Here is a 20,539-nt window from a genome sequence, read left to right on the forward strand (position 1 = left end):
AGTGGGTTAGCAAGAACCTATGCATCTAATTGATGGAATTAATGTCTGTGACTCTTTTTTTTTTAATGATTTTTATTAATTCAGGAACTCTCATGCACGAATTCATGCTAAATTGTTTGTATTAATTCTATGATTTCTTCATAGACTCCAACTGTAACAATATATAATATATCCAAAAATAATGTGTCTTGCAACATGACATGTGTAACCGATTAATTTAAACATGTTGAACTTTAAAACCTTTCAAAAATCTCAAAACAAGGTTGGAAAATTTCCAATGAATTAGATTCTGCATGACAGAGTCTAGAGAGTTCTTGAACCAGTTGGAGAACTAATCACAAAACAAATGAAGGCAATGTATGCTATAACTTGAAGGCCTTAATTTCACTCTATTTGACTTGATTTTGAAAGAGATACAAGCCTCTATTTATAGGCTACACTTTTAGTACGAATTTACTAACATTCATCTCCCTTTTCATGATTCATATCTCTTTCTCGATTCATCAGAGAAGAGAAGTAAAATACAGTGATTAGACTCACCCTTAAAACTTAGCAGGAATCACCAATTCTGATTTCCTTAGAAAAATGCTTTAAAAAGGTACCTCACCACTTCACTTCCTGTGTAATGCCTGATTACTAAACATCTAAAGACATTTTTTACTTTCCCATTTTTTCAAAATCAACCAGCAATAGAAACATACTAAAACTCCACTCCTGAATTATCTACCAGCAACAGTTATGTACAATAATACATTGATCAATGCTAGAAGTTCCATTTTTTTTTTTTTCAAAAGTTTTCAACAAAATCACAGTTGCTAAAAATGCTAGTGTCAACTAGTCCTATCTTTCCATTCTATTATTGCATGCAAAGTCTTCCTCCACAAATTCTTCGACAAACTGCTTTGCAACACTAGCTAATTCCGGGGCAAGTCGTCTGTTCATCTCAAGTTCTTCCATCAACAACGTCTCTGCTTCTTCACTCCTCAAGCTTAAGCTTCCCCAACCTTAATCATTCATCAAGCTTGCACAAGTATGTCCCAATATTGTAATCAACAATTTCCCCCACAGCAAAATTTTTCGAGGCGCTTCGAGAAGAAGACCGTCATAAAATCTTCTCTAGGAAAAAATTTCCTCTCTGACATTCCTGAACTATGTTTTCCACTTCATTTTTTTTTTTTTTTTTTTTACGTTGTACATTACTCAACCAATCCGTAACTTCTTTCTTTCTTTTGATTTCCTGTCTGGAGCTCTGCAGTTTCCAGTTGTGTCTTAACATCCTTCTCTCGACAGCGCATAGCCGCCATCTTTACTTCAAGAACTTGCAGCTTTTCAGCTGTAGAGTGATATAGCCACTCTTAAATGGATGTCCATATATATTCTCGAGAAGTTCAGCTATAGCACTCATTAATGAATGTCCATATATTATTGAGAAGTTCAATTTTGTTCAACAGTGTCTCCATGAACGGTATTTTAATCACAACACCACCTAATGGCAAAAACAACAGTTCCATCCACTTTGCATTGAATGTCCATATATTCTTGAGTTGTTCAATTTTGTTGAATAGTGTCTCCACGAACTCTATTTTCAGTGCAACTATACCTAATACCAAGAACAACAATACCCTCCACATTGCACTACCTAACACAAAGAACATCAAATTTTCGATATTAGGAACCTCACAATCTCATGTATACAGGAAGGAAAACAAATATGTAAACAACCAATATCCTACCACAAGGAGAGAAAATTAAAGAAATATATTAATAAATCATCCATGAAGTAACATGCATGATCAATATAAAACTAATGAAAGAGCTTCCGATGAATTGCATTCAAGTAGATGCATTGATGATGATACAAGATTACGTTGCTAAGAATATATAAAAAATTTAATACATGAAGGAATAAAATGATTTTGTTACCATATCGATATTTAATTTAGAGAAAGGGAGAGACAATACCAGATCATGAATTTTTAAAGTATGGGGGTCTGTTGTGAATGAACAAGAGTCTTCTTTCTTCATTCCAAAGAGTTATGAGAAGGGATGAAGAAGCTTTTTGTCTGTATCAGTGTCATATAAACGGAAAGAAGAGGCAAGACAATCTAAAAGAAAACAGGCAAAACACGCGCACATACACACAAGGACTTTCACCTTCATTCGTGCATGGCATCCTAAATCATTAATCCAAATAACATGCCTAGACTTTATTGATATAATAGGACTTGTAAGTTGTTTCCAACTAATGTGGAACTAGTACCAAAAGTTAGCAGAATAATATGATATGCCAAGCAACAACAGAGAGAAAAATGTAAGGTCTACTGTTATCTTTCTGTCGGTAAGAGAAGAACCAAGACGGTTAAAAGAAAACTTCGCGAAACACACAAGGACTTTGACCTTCATTGTGATTACTATTACCGCCTAGTTAACCCGATCTGAGCTATGTGCGACCTTGGTGTTTTTCAAGTGGGACAATAACTCATAGCATGTATATGGCCGGCTCTAAATACCTTAATTTGGGCTCACCTTCGTTCATAAAATAACATGTCGAGCAATAATGGAGAGAAAGGAATGCTAGGGATATTTTTCAAATATTCAAACACCACTCGAAAGGAAGGAGAGAAATTAAACAGACAAGTACTGGAATAGTAATGAGGAAGAGCTTATCTTGTTCAAAAATAAAGGGCTTCTCTAAAAATCAAGATGATAGATTTCAATTTATTCTATTACCCCATCATGCAATGTGATGTCTGTGTATTTATTGTGTGTGTGTAGTGTAATATAAAAGTAAAAGAAAAATAATTTAATGGTGAGGCCCACAAGGCACTTTAGAAAAGGCTCAAGACCATAAAGTTGGTCTCATTTTCCTGATTCCCTTTCTCTCTCTTCGTGCATCTCTCTCTCAACCTGTAAGCTCATTTTTCTCTTATTTTTTTGGTTTCAACTTTGAGGTTAGATTTCTCACTCATTTCTTGTTGGAATTAAGTTCCGTTTGAGGCAAAACGAAGCTCGTGTCAAGCTCTATACATCCATACCATCAATTTCCAGTTTTGAGTCTTCCTTGGAGCTCGAATTTGAGGACCCATTTTTTAGGGTTTTGGTGCAATCTTGAGGTAGGGGCCCTTAATTCATGAAATCTTGTACCTTAGTGAGTTAATTGCCTCTAATTGTTGTTTAATTTGATTAGTTGTTTAAAATCTAGAGAATTGTTGATATGTATGCATATATGTTAGTTGTGTGACTATATTTGTTGATTGTTCTATGTGAAGCATGTTTAGGACTTGATTATATATGTTCATTGTGCTAGAACTTGTTATGTATAAGCATGTTATGACTTTCTTGATTATTCTTGCGAATTATGCCATGTTGCTTAAATTGGATAAAGTATGGAATGATGAACTTGTGTATGTCATTGAGGTATTCATGCATTAACATTGGGCAGGAAAAAGGAAAGAATTGATTTACTTCAAAAAGGGGAAATTTCGGGAAAGTGTTTTTGATGAAATGATTTTATGCGAAATCCGGTCGCTGCGGGGTTACCAACGGGCCGGAGGTTAATATAACCTAGAGGGGACTAGGGAGTCGCCCTAGTGTGGTTGAGCTAACTGGGTCTCATAATGACGCCGCGGGGTTACCAACGGTCAGGGACACTAGCCAATCCTCCTCTCGTGTCGCGGCGGGGTTACCAAAGGGCGGGCTGTATTAACGTTTGAAAGTGATGGTTTTGAGAATGAAAATGGGGAGTGTCATTGACATGCATTGCATTTCATTGCATTGCATTGCATTGTTTATAATTGGAATTGAATTGTATGTTGTATTTGATCCCCTACGTTGTATGATTCATATCTCCCATTGGCCTATGCTTTGCTTGAATTCACAAGGACACAAGATTTGTGTCTTAAGTGTCTCTGCTGAGCTATATGCTCACCCCTATATCTATATATTTTTTTTCAGGTCTTGGAAAAGAACCGGTGGACGACAGTCCACCCCAACTTTGAAAGTTGCTAGAGGAGCATTTTCCTTGTTATTTTGTAATAGACTACTCATTTGTTCATCCCTCATTTTTTTAAAAATTCCAAAGGTGTAATGATGTAAATTTCTTTTGAAGAACCATGATCATGTAATACACTTATGATACTTGATGACATATGGGATGCGAACTTGATGATATGTAACTTGTTGATAAATGGAAGGATAATCCTAGCTTGAAGCATTGTCTAGATTAGTAGGTTGTATCATTATCTTTTGTTGCCGTGAATTCGGAAATTAGTTACATGACAGATTAAATATGCATTTAAACAGGTTGCGGTAGGTCCATTTTTAGGGGAGGTCATGCCGAATTTTTTTTTTTTAAAAAAAAAAAAAAATTCTTGGCATTAGTTTTGGGATCGTTACAAATTTGGTATCAGAGTAAAGGTTCGAAAACCTTTAGGACGACGGGTAGAGGCCTACATAAAGTCGCATGGGTTGTTGTTTGTATTGTTTACTTGACTACTTGCTATGTGGTATCTTATTTAAATGAGCATGCTTAACTGCCTATGTGCTTACTTGCTTACTTGTTTATGTTAAAATGTTTCTTGCATAGTCTTGCATGCTAAGTGTTGTACGGTATTAATTCTTGTTGAGTCGTCCACAGTGGACCTTAGTGTCATGTTTCTGAATCGTTTTCTCGTTTTATAGCACGATGTCACGGCGTGAGGAACCTAGAGAAGTTGGCCCTAGGCCAACAAAGGGCGATGTTGGTGAGAGCTCTAGCTCCAATCCGGTGGAGCCAGTTGATAAGAACATGCTTCTTAGGGACTTGATTCCCCCAAGAGCTGTTTCCCCAAGAAGAGAGAATGTTGAAACACCCGTACCCGTAGAAGTGGGTGAAGGTTCTGTGGCACTGGAGTTTAATCGTTTGTCGCAAAATGTCGTGAGGGCAACGATTGCTGCTCAGTCGCAGTCGGCACCACAACCTATAGTTCAAGTTGAGGAGACGCCAGCTCAGAAGCGTCTCAAGATCATTAAGGTGTTTTCTCAGCTGATGCCGGTTATGTTTGAGGGCGGTGCGGACCCAATGGTAGCCGACAACTACATGGATCAAGTCGACTCAGTTGACCTCAATGGATGTGACAGAGGATCACTTGAAGATCATCCTAGCAATTTACAAGTTTGCTATGGATGCCAAAGTTTGGTGGAAGTCGATCACTAACCAATACAAGATTGAAGAGATGAGTTGGGACAGGTTCAAGGAACTGTTTTATGAGAAGTACTTTCCGCTTTCCAAAAGATGGGAGTTACAAGACCAGTTTCATAATCTTATTCAATGGAACATGTCAGTGGCGGAGTATGAGAACAAGTTCACCTCACTCTCTCGTTTTGCTCCAGAAGTGGTGAGAGATGAAGCTAACAAGACTCGGAAGTTTGTCTCGGGTCTTAATGATCGAATGAGGCTGTTGATCATGGCACAGTTTATTATGGTTTACTATGAAGCAGTGGAAAGGGCTTTGATGCTGGAGGCTGACAATAGAGAGAAGGATGCAAGAAGAGAGTAATTGAAGCAAAAGAGGGGTGCAGGGCCATCCTTAGAGGGATCTTCCTGGAAAAGGAACAGGGGCAGTCCATCTCAGTTTCAGGGGCAACAGTCTACAAGATCTGCTCCTACCACTCCTATGCCAGCTGGACCTGACAGGAGTGCAGTTGTTTGTTATCAGTGTCAGCAGGCCGGACATTACAAGTCCAGTTGTCTGATGAGATCGTCTTCAGTTTCGTCAGCTCCGAAGGCTTGTTATGGGTGTGACCAGCAGGGTCACTTGATTCGTGATTGTCCAGGCCAGGGAGCAGGCACAGGTAGTGGCAGGGGGTCACGACAGAGGCCGTCACAATCGGCTACAGTTCAGTCAGGTTTCAGACCACCACCACCACAGCCTACTATGTCTTCACAGGGTTCACGATCAATTAGGAGGGATACTCCTACTATGTCAGTGCAGCAGTCAGGTGTTCAGGTTGGCAGTTCTCAGGCACAGGTACCACAGGGACGTGTTTTTGCACTGGCACAGACCGATGCATCTTCTGGACCGTCAGTTCTTCGAGGTATATTTTCAGTGTTTGGTTGTTGGGCCCGTGTTTTGTTTGACTCTGGTGCATCTCATTCTTTCATTTCATCATCATTTGCACTTGCATCGGGGTTAGAGGTTAGTTTCATGGATCGGGCGTTATGTGTTGATACGCCAGTTGGGGTTTCAGTGTCATTGAGCCAAGTTGTGCAGGATTGCTCCATTGTGATAGCCGGGCGGACCTTTGTGTTTGACCTTATCCTCCTGGAGATGACTAGCTTTGATGTCATTCTCGGGATGGATTGGTTGGCTTCATTTCATGCTACGATCGACTGTTACAGAGGAAGGGTTACAGTTTGCACTCCCGAGGGAGACTGTTTCTTTTTCGTGGGAGATCGGAGTGATTCCCACATTTCATCGTTTTATGGAGTTTGTGGACGAAGTCATGGTGATTATTTCTTAGCTAGTCTTCTAGCCGAAGAAGATGATGTCGTGGGAGAAGTTTATCCGGTGATTGTTTGTGACTTCTTGGATGTTTTTCCAGAAGATTTGACAGAGTTGCCTCCACACCGAGAAGTGGAGTTCACTATTGATTTGATGCATGGTACTGCGCTGATTTCTATGGCACCGTATCGTATGGCACCAGTTGAATTGGAAGAATTGAAGAGGCAGCTTGATGATTTGAGGATGAAAGGTTTCATCCAACCGAGTGTGTCACCGTGGGGCGCACCGGTCTTGTTTACTAAGAAGAAAGATGGTTTGTTGAGGTTGTGCATTGATTATCGGAAGTTGAATCATGCTACCATCAAGAACAAGTATCATTTGCCAAGGATAGATGATTTATTTGATCAGTTGAGGGGAGCCAGTTGTTTCTCGAAGATTGACTTGAGGTCTGGCTATTATCAGTTGCGGGTTAGGGATGAGGATATCCCGAAGATAGCATTCCGTACACGGTATGGATACTATGAGTTCCTTGTTATGCCTTTTGGCTTGACTAATGCGCCAGCGGCATTCATGGACTTGATAAACCGCGTCTTTCACAATTACTTGGACCAGTTTGTGGTAGTTTTCGTGGATGACATTCTTGTGTACTCACGGACTCGGGAAGATTACGAGGTCCATTTGAGTATTGTTTTACAGATTTTGCGGGAGCACCGATTGTATGCTAAATACGAGAAATGTGAGTTTTGGCTACAGGAGGTGAAGTTTTTGGGGCATGTTGTTTCAGAAGGTGGAGTATCAGTTGATCCATCAAAGGTTGAAGCAGTTTTGACTTGGGAGCGACCCAAGAATGTGTTTGAGATCCGCAATTTCCTTGGTTTAGCGGGTTACTATCGGAAATTTGTGAAGGATTTCTCCCGTTTGGTAGCTCCTATGACCCGTTTGACCCGGAAAGGGGTCAAGTTTGTCTGGAATGAGGCCTGTGATTCATCTTTTCAGGAGTTGAAGACGAGATTGACTACAGCTCCAGTGTTGGTGATACCTGAGCGTGGCTTGGGTTATGTGATCTATTGTGATGCTTCACATGACGGGTTGGGATGTGTGTTGATGCAGGATGGTAGAGTAGTGGCTTATGGGTCTCGACAGTTGAAGACTCACGAGTACAACTACCCTACTCATGACCTGGAGTTAGCGGCAGTTGTATTTGCCTTGAAGTGTTAGAGACATTACTTGTATGGTGAGATATTCGAGGTATTTTCAGATCACAAAAGTCTTAAGTACCTTTTCTCCCAAAAGGACTTGAACAACAGACAAAGGCGATGGGTCAAATTCTTGGAGGACTACAATTTTGACTTGCAGTATCATCCGGGCAAGGCGAATGTGGTAGCGGATGCCTTAAGCCGGAAATCTCGTGGAACTTTGGCCAGTTTAGCTATTCGGAAGTGGAAGATGCTTGAAGATCTGGCAGAGATGGGATTACAGTGTTGTGATGATGATGCTTGCAGTGAGTCGGCATTCTTATTTAGTCTTGTGGCTTAGCCTACTCTTGTTGTACGAGTGATTGAGTCACAGAGACAGGACCCGGACTTAGATGCCATCCACGCTTTGATCTCTAGTGGTGAGACAGTGAAAGATTGGGCCTTGCATGCAGATGGGGGTCTACGGTTCAGGGGTTTGTTGGTGGTTCCCACATGTTGTCGTGAGGACGTCCTACGGGAGTTTCACACTTCCCGCTTTGCAGTTCATCCAGGTGGTACTAAAATGTATCACAATTTGAGACGTCAGTATTGGTGGAGCGGGATGAAGAATGATGTTGCACAGTTTGTGGCTAGATGCCTTGCCTGTCAGCAGGTGAAGGCCGAGCATCAAAGGCCAGCAGGTTTGTTGCAACCATTACCTGTAGCGCAATGGAAATGGGAGCATATTGCTATGGATTTTGTGACAGGTTTTCCAAGGTCAAGAAGGGGCAATGAGGCCGTATGGGTCATCATTGACAGATTGACCAAGACGGCTCACTTTTTGCCTATTAAGGCAACAGATGATGTAGAGAAGCTTGGTGTTCTTTATGTGAAGGAGATTGTAAAGTTGTATGGAGTTCCTGTAACCATTGTGTCAGATAGGGATGCTAAATTCACTTCGAAGTTCTGGGAAGGACTTCAAGTAGCGTTTGGTTCAGCATTGCATCTTAGTACGACATTCTATCCACAGACGGACGGTCAGTCGGAGCGTACTATCCAGATTTTAGAGGATATGCTTCGGGCATATGTGCTTGACTTGGGTGGTAGTTGGGAGGATCACCTTCCACTTATTGAGTTTGCCTACAACAACAGTTATCAAGCGAGTATCCAGATGGCTCCATTTGAGGCGTTGTATGGTAGACCTTGTAGGTCTCATGTTTGTTGGACTGAGGTAAGTGAGACAGCCGCCTTAGGACCCGACATTGTACTCGAGACTATTGAGAAGATTAAGTTGATAAGACAGAGGTTACTTACAGCTCAGAGCTGACAGAAAAGCTATGCGGATAAGCGGAGACGACCGTTATCCTTTGAGGTGGGAGACCACGTTTTTCTACGAGTTTCTCCACGGAAGGGATTAATGAGATTCGGAAAAGTGGCAAGTTGTCGCCACGATTTATTGGACCGTTTGAGATTTTGGACCGAGCAGGAGAGGTTGCCTACAGGCTTGCTTTGCCACCACAGTTTGATAGGGTCCACAATGTTTTCCAAGTATCGATGTTACGGAAGTACGAACCGGATCCATCTCACATTTTGAGTTGGGTAGATGTGGACATTGATGAGGATGTTTCCTACGAGGAAGGACCAGTTCAGATTCTTGACACACAACAGAAGGTGTTGAGAAACAAGACGATACCAATGGTGAAAGTCCTTTGGAGACACCACGGAGTCGAGGAAGCTACTTGGGAGCTCGAACAGAAGGTTCGGTCCAAGTACCCAGCGTTATTTTCTTCCTCAGGTATGTCTTGATTTCGGGGACGAAATCCTTATAAGTTGGGGGAATGTGATGTCTGTGTATTTATTGTGTGTGTGTGTAGTGTAATATAAAAGTAAAAGAAAAATAATTTAATGGTGGGGCTCACAAGGCACTTTAGAAAAGGGTTAAGACCATAAAGTTGGTCTCATTTTCCTGATCCCCTTTCTCTCTCTCTTCGTGCATCTCTCTCTCAACCCGTAAGCTCATTTTTCTCTTATTTTTTGGTTTCAACTTTAAGGTTAGATTTCTCACTCATTTCTTGTTGGAATTAGGTTCCGTTTGAGACAAAACGAAGCTCGTGTCAAGCTCTATACATCCATATCATCAATTTCCAGTTTTGAGTCTTCCTTGGAGCTCGAATTTGAGGACCCATTTTCTAGGGTTTTGGTGCAATCTTGAGGTAGGGGCCCTTAATTCATGAAATCTTGTACCTTAGTGAGTTAATTGCCTCTAATTGTTGTTTAATTTGATTAGTTGTTTAAAATCTAGAGAATTGTTGATATGTATGCATATATGTTAGTTGTGTGACTATATTTGTTGATTGTTCTATGTGAAGCATGTTTAGGACTTGATTATATATGTTCATTGTGCTAGAACTTGTTATGTATAAGCATGTTATGACTTTCTTGATTATTCTTGCGAATTATGCCATGTTGCTTAAATTGGATAAAATATGGAATGATGAACTTGTGTATGTCATTGAGGTATTCATGCATTAACATTGGGCAGGAAAAGGGAAAGAATTGATTTACTTCAAAAAAGGGGAAATTTCGGGAAAGTGTTTTTGATGAAGTAATTTTATGCGAAACCCGATCGCTGTGGGGTTACCAAGGGGCCGGAGGTTGATATAGCCTAGAGGGGACTAGGGAGTCGCCCTAGTGTGGTTGAGCTAGCTGGGCCCCATAATGACGCCGCGGGGTTACTAAGGGTCAGGGACACTAGCCAATCCTCCTCTCGTGTCACGGCGGGGTTACCAAAGGGCGGGCTGTATTAACGTTTGAAAGTGATGGTTTTGAGAATGAAAATGGGGAGTGTCATTGACATGCATTGCATTTCATTGCATTGCATTGCATTGTTTATAATTGGAATTGAATTGTATATTGTATTTGATCCCCTACGTTGTATGATCCCTATCTCCCATTGGCCTATGCTTTGCTTGAATTCACAAGGACACAAGATTTGTGTCTTAAGTGTCTCTGCTGAGCTATATGCTCACCCCTATATCTATATTTTTTTTTTCCAGGCCTTGGAAAAGAACCGGTGGACGACAATCCACCCCAACTTTGAAAGTTGCTAGAGGAGCATTTTCCTTGTTATTTTGTAATAGACTACTCCTTTGTTCATCCCTCATTTTTTGTAAAATTCCAAAGGTGTAATGATGTAAATTTATTTTGAAGAAACATGATCATGTAATACACTTATGATACTTGATGACATATGGGATGCGAACTTGATGATATGTAACTTATTGATGAATGGAAGGATAATCCTAGCTTGAAGCATTGTCTAAATTAGTAGGTTGTATCATTATCTTTTGTTGCCGTGAATTCGGAAATTAGTTGCATGACAGGTTAAATATGCATTTAAACAGGTTGCGGTAGGTCCATTTTTAGGGGAGGTTATGCCGAATTTTTTTAAAAAAAAAAAAATTCTTGGCATTAGTTTTGGGATCGTTACACATCTGCAGTGTAAGCTTAATTCAATATTCTGACCAAAACAAGAACACATAACAAAATGATAATCTCTATGACTATTTAACAAAATGAAATAGTGATTTTTAATCCATAAAAAAAATAAAAAAAAATAATAATAAAAAAAATTTAATAAAGCAAGCATTCTCACGCCATGCTTTAATATTTTTCCTCTGCTCTACTTTCCCTTCCAATCCTCCGAACAATCATGCAGTGTAATTAAGTTTAATTCAATATTTTGACCAAAACATGAATGCATAACAAGATGATCAATCTCCATGGGAATTCATCAAAATGAAATAGTGATTTTTATTCCATGAAAAAAAATAAAAAACACATCTACACCAAACTCACAAATAAATAAATAAATTTATAACAAATACTAATGAAAGAGAGGGAATGTCTAAAATATATAATGTAGCAGAGTATATTTTGCTGTGAGAGAGAGAGAGAGAGAGAGAGATATATATATATATATATATATATATATATATATATATATTGGGCAATTAAAACACTTGTAAAGGTTGACTATTCAACTCCCAACTAATTAAAATAAAAAATAAAAAACTCCCAATTTTTTTAGAACAATTATAATGTGCACTTTCTTGAGCAATTAAAAAAGTTGTAATTGTTGACTATTCAACTCCCAATTTTTTTAATACAATTATAATGTACATTTTTTTTTTTCATTAGAATAGTATGTAGATGATATAAATTGAAATTAACTTTTTTTACTCCGGCACATTAATGTAAATGAGGTATGAATAACTAGGTCTAGTTAATTAGACATTTTATGAAGAAAAAAACAATTAAAAATATTAAGAAATTCCTTACACTTTTAGAATAGTATATATAGATATAGATGTATATATTTATACTGTTAGAGTATCTCCAATCGTTGTGTATATTTTTTTTGTGTAAATCTGATGTGTCATAATAAATTTACACAAAAAATTTGAATTATTTATTTTTAGCTCCGGCGGTTGTTTTATACTTTTTGTGTAAAAATATATCTCCTAATAACAACCTACCATTGTCATGTCTGAACCCCACATAATTTTTACAAACCTATTTAATATAGGGTTGATTTGTTAATGGAATGAGAAGAGGGAGGAAAAATGAAATATGTTGATGTGGTTGTATAAAAGGGTTACGTAAAATACACAGCAATTCAACACATTAATGATGTGATAGTATATCTTAACACATTACTGGAGATAAAAAATAAAAAATAAAAAAATACACATTATACATGACAGTGAATATTTTACATAAAATAGTATTTTAACAAACTAGAAAGACTTTTAGATTTTAATATTATTATTGGTTGGAGGCTTTTAATTTGATCAAGTATGGTAGATATGCGTATGTGCTTGCGCCAGGATTAGTCACAGTCAGCATAGTCAATTTTGTAAAGCATTTTTTTTCTTGCCATGCACACACAAATTTATTCCTCAGTTAGAAATTGGGTATGTTATTTGTACTACCTTTGACCTTTCATTTAGATTTTAATATCATTACTGTTTGGAGGCTTTTAATTTGATTGATATGCGTATGTGCTTGCCAGGATTCAGCCCGAACATTATAGGTAATTCGATAATCTAACGAATCATTAGTTAATCAATCTATATTCAATTATTCCATTTATTTAATGTCCGATCCGATTATTTTGTTATACCCTCCTTCGCAAATCAAAGAAATTAAAGAACAACAAAAACAATTAGCATTGCAAAATAACTTGAGGGCAAAAAACTGAGAGAAAACCTGAAGATGATTAAAACGGAGTTAAATAAGTTTTTTGTACCCTTTGTTCAGGAACTAAAAAAATCTAGGTCTTGTAGGAACAATTCCTTAATGGTAATTTCAGAGCTTGTAAAAAGGAAGAAGAAGAGGGGAAAAGAGAGAAAATACTGCACACATGAAATAAATTAAAGATCAAGAAAAACAATTAGAATCGTGAAAAAAAACTTGTGGGAAAAAGGGAAAAAGAAAATCTGAAGATGATTTTCGTAAAAATAAAAAAATAGTTCAAACCAAGAAAAGAATATAAAAAAATAATAATAATAAAAAAATAAAAAAGAGTTGAATAGGTTTTTGTACCCTTTCTTCAGTAAGAGGATGGCAATTTTAGGGCTTGTAATAAGAAAGAAGATGGAAAAATAAATAAATAAAAATTAGGACTTGTAAGAACAACACAAATTAGGATTCATATCGAAATTCCATCCATCAACAGGTGTAGTTGCAATGCCCAAAATCAAACAACAAATAAGATATTAATGTATTTTGGTGGCTAGGCTTGTGTTTTGCCTTTGCCACTCCTAGCTTTTGCTACGCGCAGTGTTTGGATGGGTTCTTATTCCTCATTTCATATCTCTCAAAAAAAAATAATAATAAGAAGATAAGAAGAGAAATGATAGTATTTAAATATTATTTTCATAACCTTGAAACTGTTCTCAACAACTAAAAAAAGAAAATTATTATTTTATTCATATCCCTTCTAGTTAAAAAAAATATGATAATAATTTGATTTTAATCATTTCTTTTCAAACAAAAATAATATCAGTCCAAATATAAATTAAAATTATTATTAATCTTTCATTTCATCTCTTTTTCTTTTCATTTTTTTCATGACTAATATTATTATTTCTTTTATGTCGGATATACCTTAGTGTTATCAATTGACAATGATTATCAAATTCAATTTCACGGACACCCAACCAGAAGATGAAGTGCACATGGCAAGTCCACTTCCATCACTCATTACTCATCACTCTTCTTATCTTCTTGCCGTTCCTTTGGTTCTGTCGCGAAAATTCAAAGTCTTCCCTGATGTTGACTAGGTCGTTGTCGTATTAGATAATGTTTTAATGTAACGTCGCTCTCCTAATTACTCTCCAAAGAAAAAACCGTGAATCTCTTATTTCGAGGATAAGGAAAAAAATGCTCAGATGACTTGACTTTGGCTCAGTCCAAGTCTAGTTCTGCTGTGAGACCGTGAAGCATATACATTCTTACATATATATATATATATAAATAAATATCAGGTCACTGATGGTTAAGCGTAACATCCCAATTTTTAACTCCAAAAATAGACACTTTGCATAATTAATGACAATTTTTTCAAGTGTTGTTCCTCCATTATTGAATTAAGAAAATACTTATTCATATACAGTACGATACAAATCTCCCACGCTTGACGCCTATCGTCACTTCTATAAGTTAAGAGGCATCACACAGCATGTGGTAATCAAGTAGACTCTATGGTTATGGTAATGGAGTACTCTTTATTGACAATCATCTCCTCACAAAGGAGGTATCAACTTACATGCTTCAATGCTTTCTGGCTTCTCTTTCTCTTCACTGTCCTCTCCACAATCTCTGTCTCATCTTCTACAACTCCACCCTCTTACTCTGATCACTGTGATTCAATTGTTCCCAAGTCCACCCCAACCGATCCCGACTACACCACCTTGCCACATCTCCTCCGTATACCCAACGGTCGCTACACTGGTGGTGACAAAATTCTTGTTAACACCTCGTCTGATCAATTCTACTTTGATTACGACAAGTATCTCTCCTTTACCACCCGAAAAGTTTATAAAACCAAAGCCAGTGATGTTTATAATATTGAGGCCTACTTGACCTTTTCCCAATCTTACTATTCTAATTATCGTTCTCGGAGAGGTGCACTGAAATTCCTATTGAATGGATTCTGGTCTGAATCTTCTGGGAAGCTTTGTATGCTGGGCTCTGCATCTTGGCACTCAAGAGAAGGTAAGTCTCTTGAACTTGACGCTGTTCTTAAGCTTAATTTTGCGAAGAATGCAACTATCTTAACTAGTTTGGTTAATGGAACATTGGAGAGCTTGAGTTCTTCTGATGATTTGAATTACTTTGATCCAATTTCAATATTGGCTTTCCCTTCCATGAGTTACTATAATTACACATTGGTTTCAGAGGAATTAGATAGTGGGTTCCCTGGTGGAATTGATATTCCACAGAATCCCTCTCTTGGATTGCAACCGGGAAGTATATGTTCAACGCTCTCCAGGCAATTCCCTCCATTTAAGTTGGAGTATGCCAGCGAGTGCAATTCTTCACATAATTGTACTCCCTTTGGCAAGGATATTGGGTATTTGCCTACTTTCGTCTCCTTTTCTGAAATTCAGTGTTCTGAGGATGTACAAAAGTTAAGGTATCTGATAGATTTTTCAAATAGTAGCTATGGGTTTTATTACCAACCTTTCAATTCCGACACGACGTTGGTTGCAGAAGGATCATGGGATGGAAAGAAGAACCGGCTATGCATTGTTGCTTGCCGGATCTTGAATTCCTCTGATTCTTTGGGAAATGTTCGTGTTGGGGATTGTTCAATTAGGTTGAGCTTGAGATACCCTGCAGTTTGGTCAATCAAACAGAGGGGTATTGTTGGGCAAATTTGGAGTAACAGAACTGTGAATGATTCTGGCTACTTCCATAGGATCAAGTTTGGAGGCTTTTCCCATAACAGGGTGAGCCTTCCTGGTTTGGAGTATGAGTACACTCAAATGGAGAGAGTAAAAATGTTATGCCCAGTAAAAAAGCCTTCTCAACACAAAGGGCTGAGATACCCAATTGCAGATTCTTATGATATGAGATTCCGCATGTCGGTAAAAGATTCAAAAGGAAGAAGTTCTTGGGGTTCTGCAGACCCCATCTCTGTGGGTGATCAGTTTTATGAGCATGGGAATGTTATTTTCGGTTCAAGCTCTATGGCTGACGAAAGCTCTGCATTTGAGGCAGAAGCCAACTATATTAGACCATCAAATATCAGCTATAACATAATGTTTTATCCGTTTGCTGGTGAAATACATGATCCGAGTACTGATGGTGAAGTGAAAATTTCTGGTGAGGGGATCTATGATGAGCAAACAGGACACCTCTGTATGGTCGGCTGTAAAAAGCTGGGTTCATACATTCAGGAGTCAACAAATGATCATATGGACTGTGAAATTCTTTTGAAATTCCAGTTCCCTCCACTTAATTCAAAGAAGGGAGATGTTACTAAGGGAAGCATTGAAAGCACAAGGAAACATTCAGATCCTCTTTTCTTTGAACATTTGAACTTCTCCGCAACAGCTTACTCTACTAGTGAAGCTAGACGATCCATCTGGAGGATGGATTTGGAGATCATAATGGCTTTAATCTCTAACACACTCGCATGTGTCTTTGTGGGGTTGCAAATCTTTTATGTCAAAAAGCGCCCTAATGTGCTTCCCTTTACTTCACTTGTCATGCTTGTGATCCTTACTTTGGGGTACATGATTCCTCTTCTGCTCAACTTTGAAGCCCTCTTCTTGAAAATTCATAATCGGCGAAATGTGTTCCTCAGGACCGGTGGATGGCTTGAAGCGGATGAGGTGACCGTGAGGATAATTACAATGGTGGCTTTCCTGCTGCAATTCCGTCTTCTCCAGCTGGCATGGTCTACACGATTAGGTGACAGAAACCAAAAGGGCCTGTGGGTAGCTGAAATGAAGTCGCTATTCGCGACTACAGCATTTTACATTTCAGGGGCACTTATGGTGTTGTTCGTGAATTGGATGAAGAACAAAAATGGCAACACAACGGTGTCTTCTAGCATTGAGGTTTACCAACAACATAACCTCTGGGGAGATTTGAGATCTTATGGTGGTTTGGTCATTGATGGTTTTCTGTTCCCTCAAATCCTTCTCAACATTTTCCAAATGTCAAGAGAAAATGCTCTCTCCCGTTCATTTTACATTGGCACTACCTTTGTTCGATTGCTGCCACATGCATATGATCTTTACAGGGCTCACTTCGTTCCCCAGCATTTTGACGGGTCATACATTTACGCGAATCCTACTGCAGATTTCTATTCCACTGCTTGGGATGTGATCATCCCTTGTGGGGGTATGTTCTTTGCAGTGGTCATCTTCTTGCAGCAGCGATTTGGGGGTCGTTGTATCCTTCCTCGGAGATTCAGGGAATCAGAATTTTATGAGAAGGTTCCTGTAGTCAGCAATGGGTAATTGCTAACGATATGCAGCATTCCAACTTTCTGTACGTCAAGTGTTCACTACTGTTGGCTTCTTTATGTATTGTTAGCATATGTGTTTGTGTTTTACTAATATAGGCTTGCTTTGTAATGTGTGTGTAATAAGTTTTATCTTTAGCTGCATATGTAAATCAGACAAGCAAGCTCGGGCGTTTACCACTGTTGGCTTCTTTATGTATTGTTAGCAAATGTTTTACTAATATATAGGCTTGCTTTATAACGTGTGCAAAAGTAGTCCCTTTTTTACTGTTACCTGCATTTTATTTTTTTATTTTTTTATTTTTTTTTGTGCAGATACTTCAATGATATGTTGCAAGTAATTAACTTTCAGTAAGTGAAATTTTTTTTTTTACTTTCAACTTGCCTTATTGCAACAGCCCTCCCCTCCCCCCTCTCAAGCAAGAGCCCTAATTTGATTCTATTTCAGGCTTTTCTTTTTTTCTTTTTTCTTTTTTTTTTTTTGTCTATTCGAAAGTTCAAGTAAATGCACACACTTATTATATAGGGTAAATTACACTGATCTCGCCTAAGGTTTGAACAAATTTCACACAAATAGAGTATCTAAGATTTATTACTTTGACCTCTTTAAAGTTTAAGTGTATAAGAACTTAAAAATAAAAAATAAAAAATAAATAAAAAAAAGGTATAAAATAACTAAGTTGTCCTTACACTCATTTTTTTTTTTTTTTTTTTTTTTTTACAAGATGTTTTATAGTAGAGGGTAACGGTGTCAGAGAGGAGAGATGGGATAGAATAATTGATTTTTTAGGCTTTATATATTTTGTATTATAAAAATATATTACATATAAGTGTATAATTGATTTTTTATAATTTTAAGGGATGTCAATGTAATAATCTTGGGTACGTGGCCCAATTAGTGCATGACAAGTGTCCATCAATAATATTGAATTTAAGTTGGGTATTACCCAATTATTCGGGTTGACCCGTTCAAAACTCTTTACGTTTTTTTTGGCGCTTTCGTCAACAACTTCCACCCCTTCTCTCTCTCCACCGCAACCTCCACGCCAATCAGTTCTCTTGTCCACCGCAACCTCCACCCCTTCTCTCTCTCCACTACCACCTCCTCCCACCGTGGCCACCTTGATGTGTCTAAGACTTCGGCGGTAACTCCAGAGATCTACGGCGGACGGTAGAGAGCAGTGGCAGAGGGTAGCGGTGGCAGCAGAGAGTTGGTGATGATCTGCGAGAGGTTAACGGCACCAGAAAAAGGCTGAAGAAGGAGCATGTGGGCGTGTTCGACGCGAGTTAGATCTACTCACAGGAGAGTCTCATGCGCGTGGATGGTGATGATGAACTTGGAAGACGCCGGTGAGTTTTCCTGTTACAGTGGCGATGATGTTTGGGCAGTGGTGATATCATAGTCTGCCGAAGGTGAACATGTTTTTGTGTGTGTGACTGTGTGTACCACCCGAATATCCCCCGTTAAAAAGTTGTGTCTGTGCGTTGATGCACCTTCATCAGTCACCAAAAAACATGATCCTCAAAAAACATGATCCTCTTGATGTTATTGAAGGTAAAATGGCGTGGGATATGATATATATATATATATACACCAAGTAAAAGCACATATAATGTGGGATATGATATGATTGTTTCAAGGTGCTTATATTGGTGGTGCCGGAGGATTCTTTTATTGGGATGCTTTGTTACTTTATCTGAATTGATGGTGGAGAGAGAGAAGGGGTGGTGTTTGCGATGGAGAGAGAGATGGCGTGGAGGTTGTGGATGAAAGCAAGCAAGAGAAAAAATAAATAAATAAATAAAATTTTTGAACGGGTCAACTCGAATAGATGGGTAATACCGTAATACCTAACTTAAATTCAATCCCATTGATAAACACTTATGGTGCACTGATTGGGCTATTTACTCAGATTGAATACTAAGTTAGACATAAGTATTGTTCATAAACTTCAAACGCTTCACCCAAATAAAATATGCTCAAACTTCTTGTAATTTATCTTATTATATATATATATTGTGCTGCCACTGAGGTACGAACGCTTTAATCTCCCGTTTAGAAAGGATAGTTTTATATATATTGCAGTGTCAGTCAATCACTTCATTTAGAAAGTAAGCTTATATCATAGCTCGTTGTTCTTTCACTCGAACTTTCCAATAAGAGTTTTGACAACTTTTTCCTACTTACATTTGAGATGTGCTACTTGTCAAAAACTAGAAGTGAATTTTCCGAAGAGAGGATAATTGAGTATTGGTTACACCTTCAACTGCTTAAATGTTAATTTAAAAGTCAAAAAGTTTATGAAAAATGGACATAGTCACATTCAGTCCTTCTCTTGTATTATTTATGCATATTTCACTATTCATTTTATATACATATATCGGGACCAACTTTATCTATGTGTGACATGCCCAATAAAATTGTGAAACAATATTTAAATATATATATATGAAAAATGGGTTACCTAACTGTTGAAAGCCTGTTTTCTTCTCTCTCCATAGCAAATCCTGTCTCTACTAGCCAAGTTTCGTACAAACCCTAATCTTCATCCTCCATTCCCAAACGGACGCCAATCCTCTCTTTTCTCCTCTTACAGAAATACGATTCCCTCCCATTACGGATTTGATGATTCGCCACGCGATGCTGGGGAAGACCTCGCCGGTGGCCACTGCAAAAGACTTCTCTGAGATCATGCAATCGGTAGCAGAGGAAAGCGAGGTCATCTCTCTCTCACTTCATCTATATAGGGATGTTTCTGTTTCCTGTTGTGTTCGGTCGAAATTTATGGCTTCTGTCCGTTGTACATTCATAGATACTAATAGAACGATGGAGATTGGCTAGGGTTTCAAAATGGAGGTTGAGTAGAAGAAGAGGGATAGAGGTTTTGCTGGAGATTAGAGAGAGAGACGATTTCAGATGTTTTCGGTTAAAATCGAAAACCTATTTGTGGATTTGGCATTGTTGGCTCGGATGATTACTTGCTCGTTGTTTGAGTTCATGGCGGTGGTGAGTGATGGAGGAAGAGATGGTGCTTCGGGTGGTGGAGAGACGGACGACGACAGTGGTTGAATTGGGATTTACGGTTTGGAAGTGGAATCACGATTGTTCACACCAATTTTCTTTGGGCCAGCTCACATGTGGGATGAAGTTGGTCCTGATAGGGCAGGACCCGAGTATTGTCAACTCTACAAATATTAGATACGCACTATCATCACTAAGCATCACCCAGCATGTGGTAATATAGTCTTCTTCTCTTCATACCTTTCGAGAAAACTATGATAATGGCAATGGAGTCTTCTTCAAGAATCACCTCTTCACAAAGGAGGTATCAATTCAC

General features: G+C 38.4%; 1 protein-coding gene and 1 long non-coding RNA gene across 2 annotated transcripts; both read left to right on the top strand.

Moving 5' to 3' along the window:
• The first annotated feature begins 9,764 nt into the window (after positions 1 to 9,764).
• LOC132310365 (uncharacterized) lies at positions 9,765 to 10,972 on the top strand. Its single transcript, XR_009482597.1, has 2 exons — positions 9,765 to 9,870; positions 10,714 to 10,972. It is a non-coding gene; the product is annotated as an uncharacterized LOC132310365 (long non-coding RNA).
• A 3,464-nt stretch (positions 10,973 to 14,436) lies between these two features.
• LOC132309742 (uncharacterized) lies at positions 14,437 to 17,196 on the top strand. The gene has a single exon (XM_059808026.1). It carries the CDS (start codon positions 14,437 to 14,439, stop codon positions 17,194 to 17,196), a length of 2,760 nt encoding a protein of 919 aa, XP_059664009.1.
• Positions 17,197 to 20,539: the final 3,343 nt, after the last annotated feature.

The sequence above is a fragment of the Cornus florida genome, unplaced genomic scaffold, assembly GCF_030987335.1.
Source record: "Cornus florida cultivar Cherokee Brave unplaced genomic scaffold, ASM3098733v1 CherokeeBrave_3.0.0_Hap2_Chr05, whole genome shotgun sequence".
NCBI classification, from domain to species: domain Eukaryota; kingdom Viridiplantae; phylum Streptophyta; class Magnoliopsida; order Cornales; family Cornaceae; genus Cornus; species Cornus florida.

Excerpts from the sequence above, each read along its gene's own strand:
- LOC132309742 (XM_059808026.1), top strand. The coding sequence starts at position 14,437 with ATGGAGTACTCTTTATTGACAATCATCTCCTCACAAAGGAGGTATCAA.